Source organism: Orbicella faveolata, unplaced genomic scaffold, assembly GCF_042242905.1.
Source record: "Orbicella faveolata isolate gen_17 unplaced genomic scaffold, um_ofav_v1 contig_26, whole genome shotgun sequence".
Taxonomy (NCBI): Eukaryota; Metazoa; Cnidaria; class Anthozoa; order Scleractinia; family Merulinidae; genus Orbicella; species Orbicella faveolata.
The window spans coordinates 8999367-9017500 of NW_028301554.1; the positions used below are offsets into that span (position 1 = coordinate 8999367).

An 18134-nucleotide genomic window follows, 5' to 3' on the forward strand; every position below is an offset into this window, starting at 1 on the left:
TGACAAAGGTCCTGGCTGGCGCTGGTTTCCGTGCCAAAAAGTGGTGTAGTAATCGAACAGAGGTGCCAGAAGAAATCCCACAAGAGGATCGAGCAACTGGAGTAAAGCTAGACGACTCAGAACTTCCGAGTGTCAAGACGTTACGAGTCCATTGAAATGCGAATGAAGATGTTTTCACGTTTATTGTCAAAGAAATCAACCTCTCCTTTTAGACTAAGAGAGGACTGTTAAGTCGTAATGTTGCACTGTTTGATCCATTGCAGGTCTTGGCGCCATACATCATCTGAGCAAAAATTGCATTACAAGAAGCCTGGTTGCGTGGTCTTGAATGAGATGAAGAGTTTCCTGACGATTAAAAGTTGACCACTCATCAGTGGGCCAAACAGTTGCCAGAAGCTCCACAGGTCAAAATCCCAAGTGGCTATTGACATTACGAGGAGGCAGTGGAAGATGTCTCACTTCATATATTCGTTGACGCGTCACGACTAGGCTATGACGCAGTAAGCTACGTCAGATACGGACACGTGGGTGGACAGATCTCAGTTGCCCTGGTAACATCCCACGCCTTGGGTTAATGGCAGCAGCACTCGGAGTGCGGTTAGCTGAAACGGTCTCTGAGAGGATAGAAATTCCGCTAAGTCGACACACCCTGTGGACGAACAGTATGGACGTAATCTACTGAATTCAGGGTCACTCAAGACGACTGAAATCGTTTGTTACTATTCGAGTAGCCGACATTCAACGGAAATCGGACCCAACTCAGTGGCGACATTTACCAGGAGAACAAAACCCCACTGACGACGCAACAAGAGGTCTGGACCTAAAATACCTATTCACTGAAAGTCGCTGGTTCTAGGGTCCTGCCTTTCTACATGAGAGGGGGGGGGGACATCCTGGCCTTTAGAAAGTCGCCTCGGTTTGAGTGATTGTAGTGAGGAAGGTAAACAAGAGCTGGCTAAAATCAACCTCACTTCTCAATATAAGCAGTCCCTGCCCTTGTTCGACATGGAGAGGTTTTCTTTCTGGGGCCGATTGTTAGGAGTTGCAGCTTGGATCGTGAGATTCATAACCAAAAGTAAAAGAGGAAGAATTCAGAAAAGCCAGGAGACCGGAAACAAGCAAAACTACTCATTGGAAAAAGTCCTAGAAACGGAGGAAATCAGTAGCGCAGAGAGGTACTGGGTTTGAGCAATTCAAAGAGAACGCTTTTCGGTGGAATTGACGACCTTGAGAGGGGTGGGAAGTGTCTTAAGAAGCAGTCCGCTGTGGAGAGTGTCACCATTTGTGGACAGTGATGGAATCGTACGTGTCGGTGGGAGACTAGAAATGTCCAGTCTACCTTACGATGCCAAACACCCTGTACATGTCATATCATATTACCGAAGAAACTTCACATCTCAAAACTTGTCATCGCCCACATCCATAATCAAGGTCATCATAACCTCGGAGTGAACTTTACGCTTGCTTAATTATTACGACAGAAATACTGGATTGTCAATTAGAGATAAAAAAAAATTAAGCGATGGAAACGAGATTGTAATGTATGCAAACTTGGAAGAAAACGCAGAGGTGACCAAATTATGGCAACACTACCTCGATCAAGCTAGACTTGGCACATCATTGCGATGTTTTGCTCATTGTTGAGTCGATTGATGGCCCTTTTGCCATTAAGCTGACGAGAAAGGTGACTTCGTTATCTGTGCCTGTTTACCTGTGCGATTACACGGACAGTTTATGTAGAAATAGCTTACTCTCTGGATACAACCAGCTTTCTTAATGCATTTTCCAGAATGGTGGCTAGACGTGGAAAACCGGAGGTGATGATTAGTGACAATGACACGGACTTCAAGTCAACCTATAGAGAATTGCATGACCTAGTCTCAACTTTGGATCAAACTCGGATCAAACAACAGGTATCTCATAATGGAATCCAGCGGCGATTTGCCCCCGCCCCCCCCCCCCTCCCCCTCCTCCGGTGGATCGCATCATAGAGGAATTTTTGAACCCCTTATCAAGTCTGCTACAAAAGCCTTATGTGCAATCCTTGGAGAGTCCAGAACTACGTATGAAGAGCTACTAACGCGGTGGTCGAAGTAGAAGGAATTTTGAATTCCCGCCCGCTCAGTTGTTGTAGCAGCGATCCCAACGATGAGCATGTTTTAACATCAAACCATTTCCTTTACGACCAAATGGATGGACAACTTGCACCCAGGGTCATCGATGATATTGCGTTCAACCCGAGAAATCGAAGGCGATTTACACAAGATCTCATCACCAAGTGCTGGAGAAGACTGATGAAGGAATACCTGACGACCCTGAACACTCGAAACAAATGGGATGAGGAGAAACGCAACATTGCTCCCGAGGACAAGGTCCCGATGGTGGATCCCGGCAACCCACGATTGCATTGGCCTTTGGGTCGAATTCAAGAGGTTTTTCCTGGCCCTGACAGGATGGTCAGAGTAGTACGCGTTGTAGCAGGTAGCAAAGATTATTTTCGACCAATTGCAAAGTTGTGTGTAATGTGAAATCCTTTGTCCAACTTTTGCATTTGACGACTGATTGGGATACTTTACCAGATGCAATTAGGAACCATTCCAACATTTTCAACTTTCAAAGGACACCTTTGAGTATTTCTTAATCTTATTTTATAATTTCTACATTCTTAACTTTAACTTTGTAAATGTAGAATAACTAACGTTCTTAGAACTTTAACTTTCAGCTTTATTGGTATGCAGGGCCCCTCTGAAAACCATTGGACGCAAAAATCTTATATTCTTGGCGAGTTTTTCTTTATTCATACGTGGCAACTGACACGGTTGCCCTCCCACTCCCCAAGAATCTTTGACAGGCGTTCTTCCAGTTAATTTGATAATCATTTCTTTGCAGAAATGGTAATTAACAAGTAAAAGGCAGCAGATCATTGCGACAAAAAAGACTCCTACACCATGAAAACGCTCCTCTTACTACTCTTGCTCCTGTGGAATGATAAGGAAGGTGCTCGCGGAACACAAGGTAAGCAGAAATATTGTGTCGATATGCCATCTTTTCTAATTGTCGTAGTTGATTGTAACAGATATAACGGGAGAGGAGGAGTCGTTGAATGAAAAAGTTAAAATTAAATGAAAGAAATGTAATGACAGACAGCTTTGAACGACTAGTACATTGAGAAAAACAGTGAGAATATTCGCTCTGGAATTCCACTCGAGACAATTGTTTCGGGATGCGCCCATGTAAACTAACACGCGATAGAAATCTCGAGCTCATAATCTAATTCTTAAGGTTACACATAACCTTGAGAGTGCTACGTTTGTCCAAGTTTTCTTTTTAAGGAAAACAAAAAGGTCTCTATAAAATCTAACATTTCCTTGAAATGAAAGTAAAAACTTAAAACGCGAGCGAGTTATTTAAAAAAAGATTTTTTAATAGAATTTAATAAAACAGTTAGGTGTCATAATCCTCATAGCGCGTCGACTTTTCGCGCGACACGGCTTCCTCCGGTAGCTCCTATTACAAGGGCCTCATTAGCATTTTTTGTTGGCATGCTATTTCGCAGTTGAGTTCTGGAATTAATGCGTTCTTCCATGCTGCCTATCACTCTTTATCGAGGTCATGAAACGTGCTAAAAAAAAAAAAAAAAAAAAAGGAAGAGAAAAGGCCTGGGAAAGCGAAAATATCGAAGCCAGGACCCAAGAAGAAGACAAAAGCAAAATTTTTCGAAGACAAGAAGAAGACTTTGACCAACAGCGGCAAGGAATCGTGCGTATTTATACCTGTACTCTTACCCCGCTTTTTTCTCTGGTTTTTCTTATTTCTTACGAGCGGTGAAGACCTCTCTATAAACGCATGCTGAAGTTAAACAAGGAGAACTTGACTGTTATACTATTATTGCCTTGAAATTCCAACGAAAATCATTTCGCTCGCTGTGAACGCTAGGAGTGCCACGATTTCATTGGCTGGCGGCATATTCTGTTGACATACATCGGAGTAAAGGTGTGACATGTTTACAACTCTTCAAATGGCGATAAAAACTTGCAATAGTTTTTCGCGAGAATACCATCTCTTTAAATGAATTAAGGTGCCTCAAAGCAGTAATATTTTCGTGAACAGCCTGGACTGTAACGCGCACTTCAGCGCGAGGCATCACGCGATCACCTGAGGGGTCGCGAGATAGCGCGCGAGATTTAAAGTTTGCAAAACTCAAAAAAAAAAAAACATGGCGGCGCAAGGCCTACTTCGTAAAACTTTGTTTCCGCTAAGTTTAGTCAGCTGTTTGTGATATCGCTTATTTTTATCTTCGAAAACATCTATCTTTCAGGCGATTTCAAATGAAAAAATATTTTTTTCAACCGCTGTAGTGGAACCTAATCGAAAATTGTGATGCTGATGTTGCGATCGCTCGCGCCGGCTATTAATCTAAAAAAGCAGTAGGAAAAATACTATTCTTCAAGTTTTCTTTGTTCTTTTAACTAGGCCAGTCTCACTTTCGGGTATTTATGGTACTCTTCTTCTACCGCTCATGCTGCTAACGACTGCCTTCACGCGTGCGCAAAGTGCGATCTTGCAAAGTCGAGATTTTGATTTGCGCGTAGAACGCGCGGTAGAAATTCCTTATCCACGAAGCTAATATTTCAAAAACTGATCCCGTGACCCTACCTTTTTAATGCAAAAAATTATTTAACAGCAAAAGCGGAATGCATGCGCGAAATTGTAAAAAACTGTGGAGTGGAAATTTTCCAATCTTGAAATTTCCATTTTTTTTTTTAATTTAGCAAAATCTACTCCACAGATTTTCTTCTAATTTTCCATGTTTCTTCTCTTGTGTGTAATAAAAAGATTTAAAAAAATATATATGGGGTCACCGACTTAGTTGTTAAGATAGATGCAATTGATGGTAAAAAGTGGTTCAAGTTTGCTGCTATGCAACAGAACAGTGCAACCTTAATTTATGACATTAACGCAGTGAAAGGTACAGTGGAGAGTTACCTTAAAAAAAATAGCACAGCCATTCAAAACAGTACAGTTCCAAGCCTGGAAAATCGCACTTTGTTCTAAAAGTCTCAAAAAAAAAAAAAAAAAACAGAAAACTGTTTTGAGCCACCTTAATAGGGTATGTAGCCGTTGGTAGGTTGTCACGAAATTTTGCCAGAACATTCCTTAAGCATCAAGGATCAAAAAGGTGTTGGGTATTTTTTATATCATGAATATTTCTCTTGTGACAGGCGTGAGCGCAACAGAGTCGGCAAATTATTCGATACTATAACTTAACGGGTCTATATATATGTTATTGGCGGGCTTGGAGGTCCGTCTATGCTGCCCGAGGCCGCAGGCTTCGGGCGGCATTTTGAAACCCGAGGTCACAGTTTTTCACTATACGGACCGACCCTAAGCCGGACAATAACATGTTTATCTTTTTTTTTTTTTTTTTTTTTTTTGCGGTAAATTGACTTACAAGTGGGTTTGTTTACGCAACTTTTTCAATGAATTGGCTCACGCGCCGTCTACGAACCATTCGTAAGAACATTTAACTAGCGAACGAGCGAGTAACTCAGATACTAGACAAACAAATATGTATTAAAGAACAGTTTTATTTCGAACTACTTTATCTTAGTTTCATTTAGTTCAACAGTTGATTTCTTCAAAAGTGTCTTTCCGGTGTAAAATTTCAAGCAAAGTTTGAAGTTGTACTACAAAAACAATGTCTGTCAGTCGCTGCGAATCTCTCGAAATCAGACTTTTCTAACGTAAATTGAGTGACAGCGAGGAAATTCGTTAAATGTATTCCACAGAAATTCTCTCGAATACTGCAACGATCAGAGAGGTAAACTCGACTGTAATTGACTCATTTCTAGACGTGGATACGCGAAGCGTAGAAAGGACTATTGTTATGGGGCAAAATATGCAAATGTGTCACTCACTCAGATGTAAACTTTTGGTCGATAACATGGAGAGCCTGGGTACCAGTTTCTCCAAAACCTCCAAAGTTGAGAGCAGCCTTTTTGGTTTTTGTGTTTCGCTTTTGTAAATATGTAGTATGTTGCCTAGGGCTTTTGTTTACACATAGGTGAAAGCTGGGAGAGGTATTTATGACTTTGGTCATATATCGGTCGCAACAGCGCGGTCGGCGAGGTCAAAGAATTGCTACAAGTGAAAGACAGGAAGTGAGATCGTCTTTACTAGACCGTCGTGGCTCATGCATAGCTTTTTTCTTGCATGGCTAGAGAATTTCATGGTTTTCCACTCGCTTTCTCTCCTTCTAGAGTCCAAGGTAAGCGTAAGGTAGCCTGTTTCTGTATTGTATTTTTTTATGTACACATTGAAATTCTGGCGGTGCTCGTATCTTCAAATTCGAAACCCGTGATTTATTAATTTTGTATTTTCAAATAAGCTTACTTCAAGCAAAAAAATTCAAATTGCTTTATCTTTTAATATTGTTGTTCTTCACTCTACATTTCTTCTGTATTTTATGCAGTTCGACCAGAGTGAGCATTTCTTCATAAATGTTATACAAGTCAGCATCCACGATCGAGTACCGATATGCCCTAAAATTTGAGTGATGGATAGACAAATTAGCATCCAAGAGACTGTGTAGATCTACTTTTTGCGAGAGAGATTTACTGTCCAATCATGTCAAACACATTAAGCCATGTCAAGCAGACATAGTAGCTGGTGATGTACGTACAATCTTATTTTTGTTCTAGAAACGAGATATTTAAACAACTGGAATCAAAACTTGAAACAGATATAAATTGCACCTGTCAACAACCGTTTTGAATGTTTCTGCTTTGCTGGTGAAATAAACACAAACAATTGCCAAGATAGGAATAAAATAATGTGATTTCCGTTTCCAAGAAAGAACAGTATTGCTATTTTTATTGTGTACATTACAATCTGTAATACCCTTTTTCATTTTGTATTACGTCAAGGTAAGGGGACTCCCTAAAGTTGATTCAAGGTAAAGGTGCACTTTTTGTCAGGGGGGAGGTATGACAAAAAGGCAGGGATTTTAAACATTCATTGCCAATTTATTCACGAAAAGGGAAGTAATGGGTCTACTGTAGATAGGCGAAAGGGGTTTCAAGCTTAAAGCTACATGTACCTGTACTCCTCAAACTCATTAAAAATTCATCAAGTTTAAACAAAGGAAATCGTGACCGTGACGGTGTTTGGATATCTGATCTTAATTAGCATAGATTTTTACGATTTTAGTTCTCCGTTTCTCCTTAGTTTTAGTTTTGATTGAGAAGATATATCAAACACTCAAGACAGTGTTTGACCACATTTCCAAACAGCTCGAAGTTTGTCAAAAATACTGCGCTACACGTAGTATTTTTAACTCTCTTCTTGGTGTTTGGAAATGTGGTCAATCGCTGTCTTTCGTGTTTGATATATTACACGGTACAAGAGGTAGTAGGTGATTTCATGGTAGAGTATCATTTCAGCCAAACTTTTTCAAGTAGCCCTCTCTGGGAGGGATGCTGAAAGCTGTTTGTAGTGATTCTTATAATATTTGCAGAAATACTTTTCTCTCTATTCCCATTTACCAGCTAGATAAAATCATATTACTAATATTTGTAATATCTTTTATTTATTTATTCAACTTTGCCAAACTAATTAAAATACTTGTATACATTTCTATTATTAGGCAGGGACATCAGACCACTACAACTTAGCCAATTACAGTGGATCCCTCATAATATCCGTGTCCCACTGAAGTAAAATTAAATTGTGCAAAATATTCTTGGCATTCTTGAGCTGATTGCCTTGAATTATGAACGTTAAAAGCATGTGACATATATACTTTCTGCATAATTGCAATACAGCCTTTTCATAATGCAACACTTGCTGGTTAACTGAAGAATCACCACAACCAAATTACCTTGACCCAAAATGCACTGCTGACTCGCTAACGTTATACATGTTATGACCAATAACTCTGACTGGGTGTTAATTTGAGACTGGTGAATATGGTGAACTCTCATTTAATGGCTTCCTTGTGCAACAGACTGTAGAAGTCAATTGACACTACATGTACAAGTTAATATAATATTAATTATTTTCCAATGCCAATCAAAGTTAATTGATATATTCCACTTTAAAATTTTTAAGCGGTGTGTATAAGCAGCCTGTAATTTGATCTTTGTTTACTTGCCTAGTCACACTGCACATGTACTACTTGAGCGTTCAACAAGGCTTTTAAAAAGTCATTTCAAAAATTATCAACTATAAACTAATCATAGATCAAGTAAATGTATGCAGGCAATGTATCCATGACTTCTTCATAGTTTCCTTTGATTTACTTAAAATTGTACAGAGGGAGACACACAGGATTATGCACCATTAAGGCGCCGAGCTACAAACGGCCAAACGAACTCTCACAACTTCAAAAAGCTCAATAGAATTTACTTACAGTGACTTTCCTTGCCATTTAAAGGTGAATAGAGATAAACCAGCGTTGATTAATCGTCTATGGAAGTGTAAAAAGGGCGAAAGATTGACGATTACCGCTAATTCGTTCTCGAAAATAGATCAACTCGACGGATTCCGTCCGCCTTGGCGGTCCGGATAAGAAAATTTCGCCCGCTCCAGGAACCAATCAGATTGCAGAATTTGTTGAATTTCGCCCGCTCACGAGCTGACAAAAAGATAAAACACGATCAAAAAAAAAAAAGATAACCAATAGGAAGACAGGAAAACCCCAACACCCTTTGAGAGATTGTGGCTTGCTGTTTAACACTGTGCAGTTCTTAAGAGGTGCCCTCTGTAAATTTCAACTATAGCCATTTGGACCAGAAAAAATCAAATTCCTCAAACTTTCTCAGATGAATGGTCTAGATAAGTGATTCACAAAAATATAACTTTCAGTTCAATTCGATTCGTATTTTAGCGCTGGGGCCACCATCTTGGTTTTGCCCCTCTGAGAGGGCTTTCAGCGGCCATTTTAGGGCACATTTTTAACAATTTGCCATACAAAGAAAACGGTATAAATCCGGGTAAAAACTCTTTATTCGAGACAAGCAAATGTTTCTTGTTACATTGAGAGGCTGTTTTGGAAATTTGATCATTACCTGATTCTTTTACAGAATTTTAAATTTCTTCCTTTTCAGACTACTCATGAAGCGCCATAAAAAAGGCGACATTTAAAGGAAAATATCGCCAAAAGTAATCACTCGAGATTCCAAAACTACCCTCCACTTAAAGAGCAATGTCTTACCTGTAAAAACATGCAATAAAATTTTGGGGCAGTTAAAACTGTCAAATGTTAGAAGAAGTTTAAGCTGTGCTTTTGTCAACAAAGACCGCCGTCCTAATTAGCATAATAACGTGAAAATAACGATGCACAGAGAAAATAATGATATATTCCTCTTACCTCGCGACAAGTCGACAACTGGATGTTCCACGATGCCTCATGTTATATTTCCAGTATGTTTCAGCCACATTTTTGGTGATTAGTGTACGAAATCACTCTCAGACATCGCCACGGTTAAGCAGATTTCAACTCTCCGAAGCCCGCTTCGATTCATAGCATCTATCAATATTATTTGTCTTTCGTCTCATAAGCCGCCGTTTACAAAAAGTTTAACAGTTTGCTGAGATCCTAACTGACCCAGAAGTCAGTTGGCAGCCTTTAAAATCCTCCTCTTAATCGAGGATTTCATCAAGAGCTCGTTTAAGCTCAGTTCTGTTTTGATCTGTTGTGCACCCGCCATTATTCCACAGATTGCGTCACATTTGACAAATGCAAATTCCAACGGGCTGGAGTAGGGTGGGTAGGAAGTGAAAATGTAACCGACATTAAACCCATTTTACGCATTTCTGTGACTAAACTAGTAACTGGCTTTACCAGAATGATTTGAAGATGAGCTTCTGCTTGCAGGCATTTTCTAGGTTATTTTCGCAGGGTAGGTTGGGAAGGTGGGGTCCGTGTATTAAAAAAAAAAAAGAAAAAAAGAAAAACGACAGATATGAGGTCAAAAGATTATGATCTGTGTATCTTGATCAGCTTTATCAGTTCATCAGTGAGGCCCTATTAGGGGTTTTCAGGATACTGGATATTTGGGTAAAAAAATTAATAAGATGCAAGAAACTTAGGGGAAAAATCAATGGGGTAGAGCATGTTTAGATCAGATAAAGCGGGACAGTTGTGTCTTTCGCTGCCGGAAGTGCCATCAAATTTTGCAAAAGACAACAGACTGACGAATAGTGCGCAGGAAGTAATGATAAGCGATGTTTTATTGAAACTCCTTACATTTTCTTAGCCGTTTCATTTTTGCATCAGAAAAGAAAATGCTCAGAAAATTACTGAAGGGCAGTTAAGGACGGTGCCTTCTTTTTTGTGGGCACACGGTCTGTGCATTACGTAAGGCATGGTTTAAACGCTAGGCGCGCGCTTGGGTTGGAACTAGTGACGTAATTAAATACCCTACCGAGCGTGCGCCTAAAAAAAAAATCCTATTGTGGCCGAAACAAATTTCGCACTAAAATTACGAGCCTGTACTAAAATCGGGATTACCGGAAAAGTAGCATATCGCTAAGCACTACCTGTGAACGGCTTCCAGCTGAAAAACTAGCTTTTATCGTATCCGTAGAAAAAAATGATACTGAAATTCAACTGTAGATGGCATAATGCGCGCGCAAAACAACTGCGAGAGACGTCAATGTTTAAGTTACTTGGGAAGTAACAGGAAAAAATGTAACGGACACCGACAAAGTTTTCGAAAGGATGAAACAACTCATCTAACTTTTGAAAAAGGGATGGTTACAGCTACATTTTATGGTATGAATTGGAAGTGGCAAGCCTATTCAACATTGCATTAGTTTTTGGCTGTGAGGAAAAGTTATGTAGACTGTATTTTGGCTAAGCCAGAGGAGTGCTGTCCAGGGACGCTCAAAGCGCAGTTGCCACGATTCTGTTACTAAATACATATCAAAAGTGGTTTTTATGTTACCACTTACCACGTAGTTTAAAGATGTTTTTTAATATGTTTAGTTTTCTGCATGTAAAGGCGAACCTTGGGAGAATCTGTGAAGAAATATCTTTACCTTTTTTTCAGAAAAATGCTACCGTCAGCAGTAGCTAATTATCTCGGAAAAATTAATGACTAGCCCCAGTTTTCTTTGTGGATTCTAATAACCCTGGGTAAGATCTACTTTTTCCACGTTTTCTTAATCTGGCGGAAACACGTTTGTATTTTGTAGGTACCATTCGCTATGAGCCTGAGGCACCCCACAGCCGTTAATGTCGTTCAGTTCTGTAATGGAGCACAGCTGCATGTCTGCACAAGACTAGCTTTCAACCCTATGCAGGGCGCTTTAAAATACCCGCATCTATCAAGCGAAGCACTAATGTTGACGCTTAGCTTTTTAAAGACATTATAGATGCGTTTAAGGCACACAAGTTGAATGAGTCATAAGCAATTGGATGAGTTAACTGACACTTGTCAAAAATATCTGCCGCTTGATTCTCAGCGGTTGTTGTGTATTCTTGGAGGACCTTCTCCTGTCTGTTTCTGAGCTTTGAAGCCATTCTCGAGAGGAAGGATTCAACGTGGCAAGGAGTCAGGAACTCATTAGAAGTTTAAGCATTTAAACTGTGGTTAATGAGCGCTGTAATCTACATCATAGCTGTCATCTAAGGTTGACGCCAGTTCGGTTATCTTCCCCCTATTAGCCATTGTGCAGTAACCTTAGGTCAATGTTCAATGCAACCCAATAGTTTTACCATATGGGAAATCATATGACAAAGCTCCCCGTGATTTTCCACCATGCTCTCATGTGATTTCAGCGTGCTATACCCCAACTCCCTCAATCCCCAGTTAGTAAAACCCCATTGTTTTCTGACCCTGTCCCAGTTGTGAGCTAGTATTCAAGCTAGGCCGTTCTCCGCTTTCCCCTCCCTCCCTCCCTATATTTGTAGCTTTGTCCTTTCCCATCTTTTTCCTCCATGTGGTTGTAATTACCTTTCATGAGAAGGTGGCTTTCGCCTGCTGAACCTTCTCGGTTTCTTCACTGCCACGTTCTATTTGTTATATTGTGTGTAAACCATAGCTGCTTAGTCAATAAAGGTTTTTTGGTGGCAGGGAAGTGCAACTAGGCTGCACTTTGCCCCACAGTAAGTGCTATGGCCACCCTTGGAAATAGGTCCGGATCTCTCCAGGATGGTGTCATCGTACCATCTGACCTATTGTCCTCCCAGAGGGGCACCCCCTCTTCTGGTCCATCCTATGTTACTCCAAAGAAATAGGTCCGGATCTCTCCAGGATGGTGCCATCGTACCATCTGACCTATGGTCCTCCCAGAAGGGCACCCCTCTTCTGGTCTCCTTAGTAACATAGGTTCCCCTAGAGACGCCGCTACTCTAGGGGAGATAGGCTCTGTCTTCCCTGCCACCCATGTTTTGCCACTATAATCAGTGTTTTGTTTCTATTTCCTGTATGTACCCAGCAAAGGGGAGGGGGGGGGGTGCAATGTTGTTACCCATATAAATGTCCTTACTGGTACTGTTAGATCTGCCCCTCCCCCTGTGTGGGTGTGGCTTTAATAATTTACACTAAATTGCACACCAGCAGGGTCTCATTAATCACAGATGAACCGCCTAATTCTGGCCTCATCTTTTCAGCGCCTCGTCTTTTGTGCTACAGTAGTTGCTTCTACTTTTATGACCGTCTCCTGACCCGAGAAAAACTTTTCTTCAAGGTAGTTCTTTTTGTTTTTCATTGAAACGAGTCGCCTTTTTCGTCACTTTCAGAGCCCAGCCTTAAGGTTTAATTTCTTCAGCAAGGACTAGTGGAAGAGTAGAATTTGCTAGGACAGGGTGAACACCACGATTGCGCTATATCATATTTTGGCCTTGTCAAATAGGGTTTCCCTTTCAGGAACAAGTCAACACGAACCGTACCGTAAATTGTTCTTCAGTAATTTTTTGAGCATTTCCTTATCTGGGGCAAAATTGGAACCGCTTAAAAAAAGGAGTTTCAATAAAACGCCGCTTATCACTACTTCTTGCGCACTACTTTTCAGTCTGTTGCCTTTTGCAGCATTTGATGGCATTTCGGGCAGCGAATGACACAAGTATAATGCTGAACAACAACAACAACAACAAAAAAAAACAAGAGGCTTTTTATTGGAAGTCTATCGGTATTCTATGTAATAGATGAAAATTCTCGTCAAAAACTAATGGCTGTCAATGAGATTAGGATAGTTGTTTACAAATATAGCGTGGAATGTTGTGTCTCGATCTCTTTGCAGACACAAAGGTTGCCATGTAAGAACTTCGGGTTAAACGGTACAGAATTCGGGACACATTTAATTTTCTCTTTATTTCTCCAGCTCCGTCTTTATCTATTTATTCAGTGAAACAAATGTGGGCTTCGAAATTAGTAACAAGGAGCTACGTTACCTAACCTCAAAACCCCTAAAATCTGATAAAAAACTTTCCTATTCCACCGTGATATAAGTATTAAGAGTCCAGAATAACTGCTTATAGCAATTGACATACTTTTATTTTATCCTAAATAGCAGACCATTGTTGAGGCCCCATAGTGGGAGGGAGGGGTGTGTGTCGATGTATCCCTTATCCTTGTAACTTTTGTGCTAAATATCTTGTATTCTGTTAAATCCAGCTCAACGATTTCCTACTCAATTAAGGTTACAGTATACCTTCGGGTCGGCAATTTTCTTCAAATTTGGATTTTTGGGTCAAAATAGTGGTCGAAGAATAATCTCTAATTTCTGAAAAAAATTTTGGAAAAAGGCTAAATATTGGCGGAGAAATGGCGGTTTTACGTTTTCACCGGAAGTAAAAGTTTACCTCTTGATTGACAGCCCTATGGCGCGTATGCAATCAACCGAGACGATTTTCGCGGGAATTACCTATATGGATGTCACGAATTGACTACTCAGTTGATCAGCATTGTTGTTCTGACTACCCAGCATTTTTGGTGTTAGGCGTGTCTCTATTAAGTTATAAGTAAACATAGACCACGTTTAAACCATGGACCAGTTGGAAAAAGCGAAAACAGCGAAGAACGAATGAAAATACATCAATGAGTGAAGAAGCGAAAGTTCGCCACGCGGGTGAAGCTATAGTTATCGTATAAGGCGGGTAAATATTCGTGGTAAGAGAAAAGAAAGGTTCTGTAAAAATTTCGGAACTTGACCGCAATAACAGGGATGCTGACAGAGACTCTTCTGATGAGTCCGATATCGACTAATCGTCGGACTTATTGGGACCATTTGAAATATTATCCATGCACAGTTGCCCACACACAGTTGCTCTCCGCGCTTTCTTTTGTTTGTTTCCTTTGCTCAGCCACTCTAGCGTTCGTATCCTTTTTAGTCTCCCCCATTTTGCCAGACCAGCTTCAAGAAAAACCGAGCTACAGAAAAATTATCTCTCTGCCTTCGGTTCCTTGAGCGCATTGCAAAACACAAGAGTTTTTTAGAGATTCGCGCGTAAATTTCACCAGGAGGTTAACGGTAGTAAACTTTCCCTGCACTGATTGGCTTAGTTATCTGAGAACCCAGTTGAAGGCGTTTGTGGGCGGAGTTTGTTTGCGAAGCAGAAAATTTTTCTTGTCGCTGTTTTCTCGAATAAATTTTTTCACTTGAAGCAGACATTCTAAAAAGTTATAACTCAAAGGGAATTTGTTCAATTGCTCTTAAATTTGGACAGTGGCTAGTTTAACATATAAACTACAAAAGCGTGTCTGGGAATTGTTAATTTCGAAATACTTTTTCTTCGAGAGCGATTTTTGTACGATCACTCCACATTTTTTTAATTCTATTCGAAAATGTTCTGTAACTTTTTACTGCAATTGAATATGCCAAAACGCAGACACGTTTTTTGAGCGCTTTGGGCCCTGAAACCGAGGAAAAAATTAAATTGGCGAAAAAGGAAATTCGCTTTGACCTGTAGCTTTCGAAAGGTGATTCGTGCGCTCGCGTTTAGTGGTCGTGAAAAATTCGACAATTCCTTTTCTTTCAAAATTCTTGGTATAGTTTGATAGCCAGCTCCTTAAGCTTTAATTCGATATAGGGGTTTAGGTATCTACAGCTTAAACTGCACGCGCTACATCGCTTGCGCGCGAGACACCCCTGAAGGTATACTGTAACCTTAATGTCCTGTTTTATCTGATCTAAACATGCTCTACCCCGTTATTATTTTCCCTAAATTTCTTGCATCCTATTATCTTTTTACCCAAATATCCAGTATCCTGAAAACCCCTAATAACGCCTCACTGATGAACTGATAAAGCTGATCAAGGTACACAGATCATAATCTTTTGACCTGATACTGTCTATCGTTTTCTTTTTCTTTTTTTTTTCTTTCTTTTTAACACACGACCCCCCACCTTCCCCGCAAAAATAACCTATACGCTGCGTTTTTAAAGCATGGTACTGGCCATGCGGTTGAATGTTTAAATGTTTAGGCTGGCCTTGTCCAGCCACATTTATTCTTTTGCTTTTCGAGACACCAATCTTGACACTTGCGCCCCGAAACACGTGATGTGGCAACGCGTGTTTCGGGGCGCAAGTGAGTTCAAAATACGGAACTTGATATAGTGAACGGGTCATTTTGCAATTTATGTGCGTTGGCTGTTGGGCTGGCGTTACATATCTTCCCTAAACAGTGCTGACGAGCCCCAAGAAGGGCAAAATAGCTGTGCACTGTTTCGATCGTACTTTATCGGTACTTGTCATGTTGGTGTCTCGAAACGTTTTTCACGTAGTATCAGCCTTGCAGTCTATTGTTTAACCTAGAAAATGCCTGCAAGCAGAAGCTCATCTTCAAATCATTCTGGTAAAGCCAGTTACTAGTTTAGTCACAGAAATGCGTAAAATGGGTTTAATGTCGGTTACATTTTCACTTCCTACCCACCCTACTCCAACCCGTTGGAATTTGCATTTGTCAAATGTGACGCAATCTGTGGAATAATGGCGGGTGCACAACAGATCAAAACAGAACTGAGCTTAAACGAGTTCTTGATGAGAATCCTCGATTAAGAGGAGGATTTTAAAGGCTGCTAACTGACTTCTGGGTCAGTTAGGATCTCAGCAAACTGTTAAACTTTTCTGCTTAACCGTGGCGATGTCTGAGAGTGATTTCGTACACTAATCACCGAAAATGTGGCTGAAACATACAGGAAATATAACATGAGGCATCGTGGAACATCCAGTCGTCGACATGTCGCGAGGTGAGTGGAATATATCATTATTTTCTCTGTGCATCGTTATTTTCACGTTATTATGCTAATTAGGACGGCGGTCTTTGTTGACAAAAGCACAGCTTAAACTTCTTCTAACATTTGACAGTTTCAACTGCCCCAAAATTTTATTGCATGTTTTTACAGGTGAGACATTGGTCTTTAAGTGGAGGGTAGTTTTGGGATCTCGAGTGATGTACTTTTGGCGATATTTTCCTTTAAATGTCGCCTTTTTTATGGCGCTTCATGAGTAGTCCGAAAGGGAAGAAATTTAAAATTCTGTAAAAGAATCAGGTAATGATCAAATTTCCAAAACAGCCTCTCAAGTTAACAAGAAACATTTGCTTGTCTCGAATAAAGAGTTTTTACCCGGATTTATACCGTTTTCTTTGTGTGGCAAATTGTTAAAAATGTGCCCTAAAATGGCCGCTGAAAGCCCTCTCAGAGGGGCAAAACCAAGATGGTGGCCCCAGCGCTAAAATACGAATCGAATTGAACTGAAAGTTATATTTTTGTGAATCACTTATCTAGACCATTCATCTGAGAAAGTTTGAGGAATTTGATTTTTTCTGGTCCAAATGGCTATAGTTGAAATTTACAGAGGGTGCCCCTTAAACATTACTGCTTGCGTTTGATACCCGATTAATTCGGCCGAATGACAGTCGGTCGTTTTCCGTTTTCCAGCTTCTTTCTTCTCAACAAACGTTCGCGCGAAAAGTTTCCAGTCGATAGATCTTTTTAAAATTTTTGCTGCGGTCAGATAATGAGTTACTTGCGTCAGAAAAAAAAAAAATTGGGGGTCATCGACCGCGTTTCAGAGATAAAGCGCGCACGTGTGGAAAACTGCCCTGATTTTGAAAAATTGGCGCACGTACTTCAACATGGTCTACAGGGGTTTATAGTTAAAGTTATCGAAGGTGAGTCAACGGAGGTAGACGATCTTAGTCATATTTTATAGAGGTGGGTCTGTTGCGTAAATAATTCTAAACGTTAACAACGTTCTCACAAAACTTAACTCTTCAAGAGGCATTTGAAACCGTTGCACAGATAAACGATGAGTTAAAACGGAATTCGATGGTACATTTTGCAAAAATTGAAACTTCTAGTCGATAGATTTTCTTCATTTTTTCGCTAAACGTAGAAAATCGGTAGAAAAAATTATCCATCAAAAGAAAAATGGGGGTCACCGAACGTCCAAGATCGTTAAATTCAGGAAAAGCTATAGAAATGGCCATCTGCCCTATCGTTGCTCATTTTATTACTTAGCGCGCACGCGCTCATGCATGACGTAACGTGTGAATTTGCGTGCGCAGTAAGGATGCGCAGAAACAATTAGCGCGAACGTCCTTAAAGTGAGTTGGAGCCGTTTGGGCAGGAAGTGTTTTCGCTAATGAGAGCGGAAGGGGTTGGGTGAGGGGGGGAGGGGTGGTCGTCTGCTCTGTCCCCTAAGCAATTCCCTAGAACTGCCACTGATAGAAAACCAAAGTGTTGGTAGACATTCCAACCTAATAAATTTCTGCTTAATTACATTCCCAAATGTGATGGGAACATCGACGAAAGACGTTTTCGGCCAATAAAATCAAGTAAATGTGTCATCATGACGTCGCATTACGCTAGAGTACCTGTAGCTATATCCCAATTATTCTATTTTAATTTGGTGGCCAAAGCATGAGCGCTTTGCCTGGTGCGGGTCTTTGACGGGTTTTAGGTGAAGCACTCAGACAGTATTCATTATTCCTGTTTTATGGTCTAAGGTTATCCTATGCATACCTGTTGTGCAATGTGTTTTCCCAAAAACAACTCTTACACATACAGTCAAACCTGTATATAACGGCCCTGTATATAGCGATCACCCTGTGTATAACGGTCACTGAACAACTTCCCAAAAATCGTCCCTTGTATTTACTGTTAAGTTGACCTGCATATAGC

General features: G+C 40.4%; 1 protein-coding gene across 1 annotated transcript in view; it reads left to right on the plus strand.

Annotated features, from left to right (window-relative positions):
* The first annotated feature begins 2948 nt into the window (after positions 1-2948).
* LOC149108050 (CUB and peptidase domain-containing protein 2-like) overlaps positions 2949-18134 on the plus strand; it is a 16056-nt gene continuing 870 nt past the window's right edge. The window contains exon 1 of the mRNA XM_089295617.1: positions 2949-3015. Coding sequence (XP_089151743.1) covers positions 2949-3015 — 67 coding nt within the window. The remainder of the gene's footprint in view (positions 3016-18134) is intronic.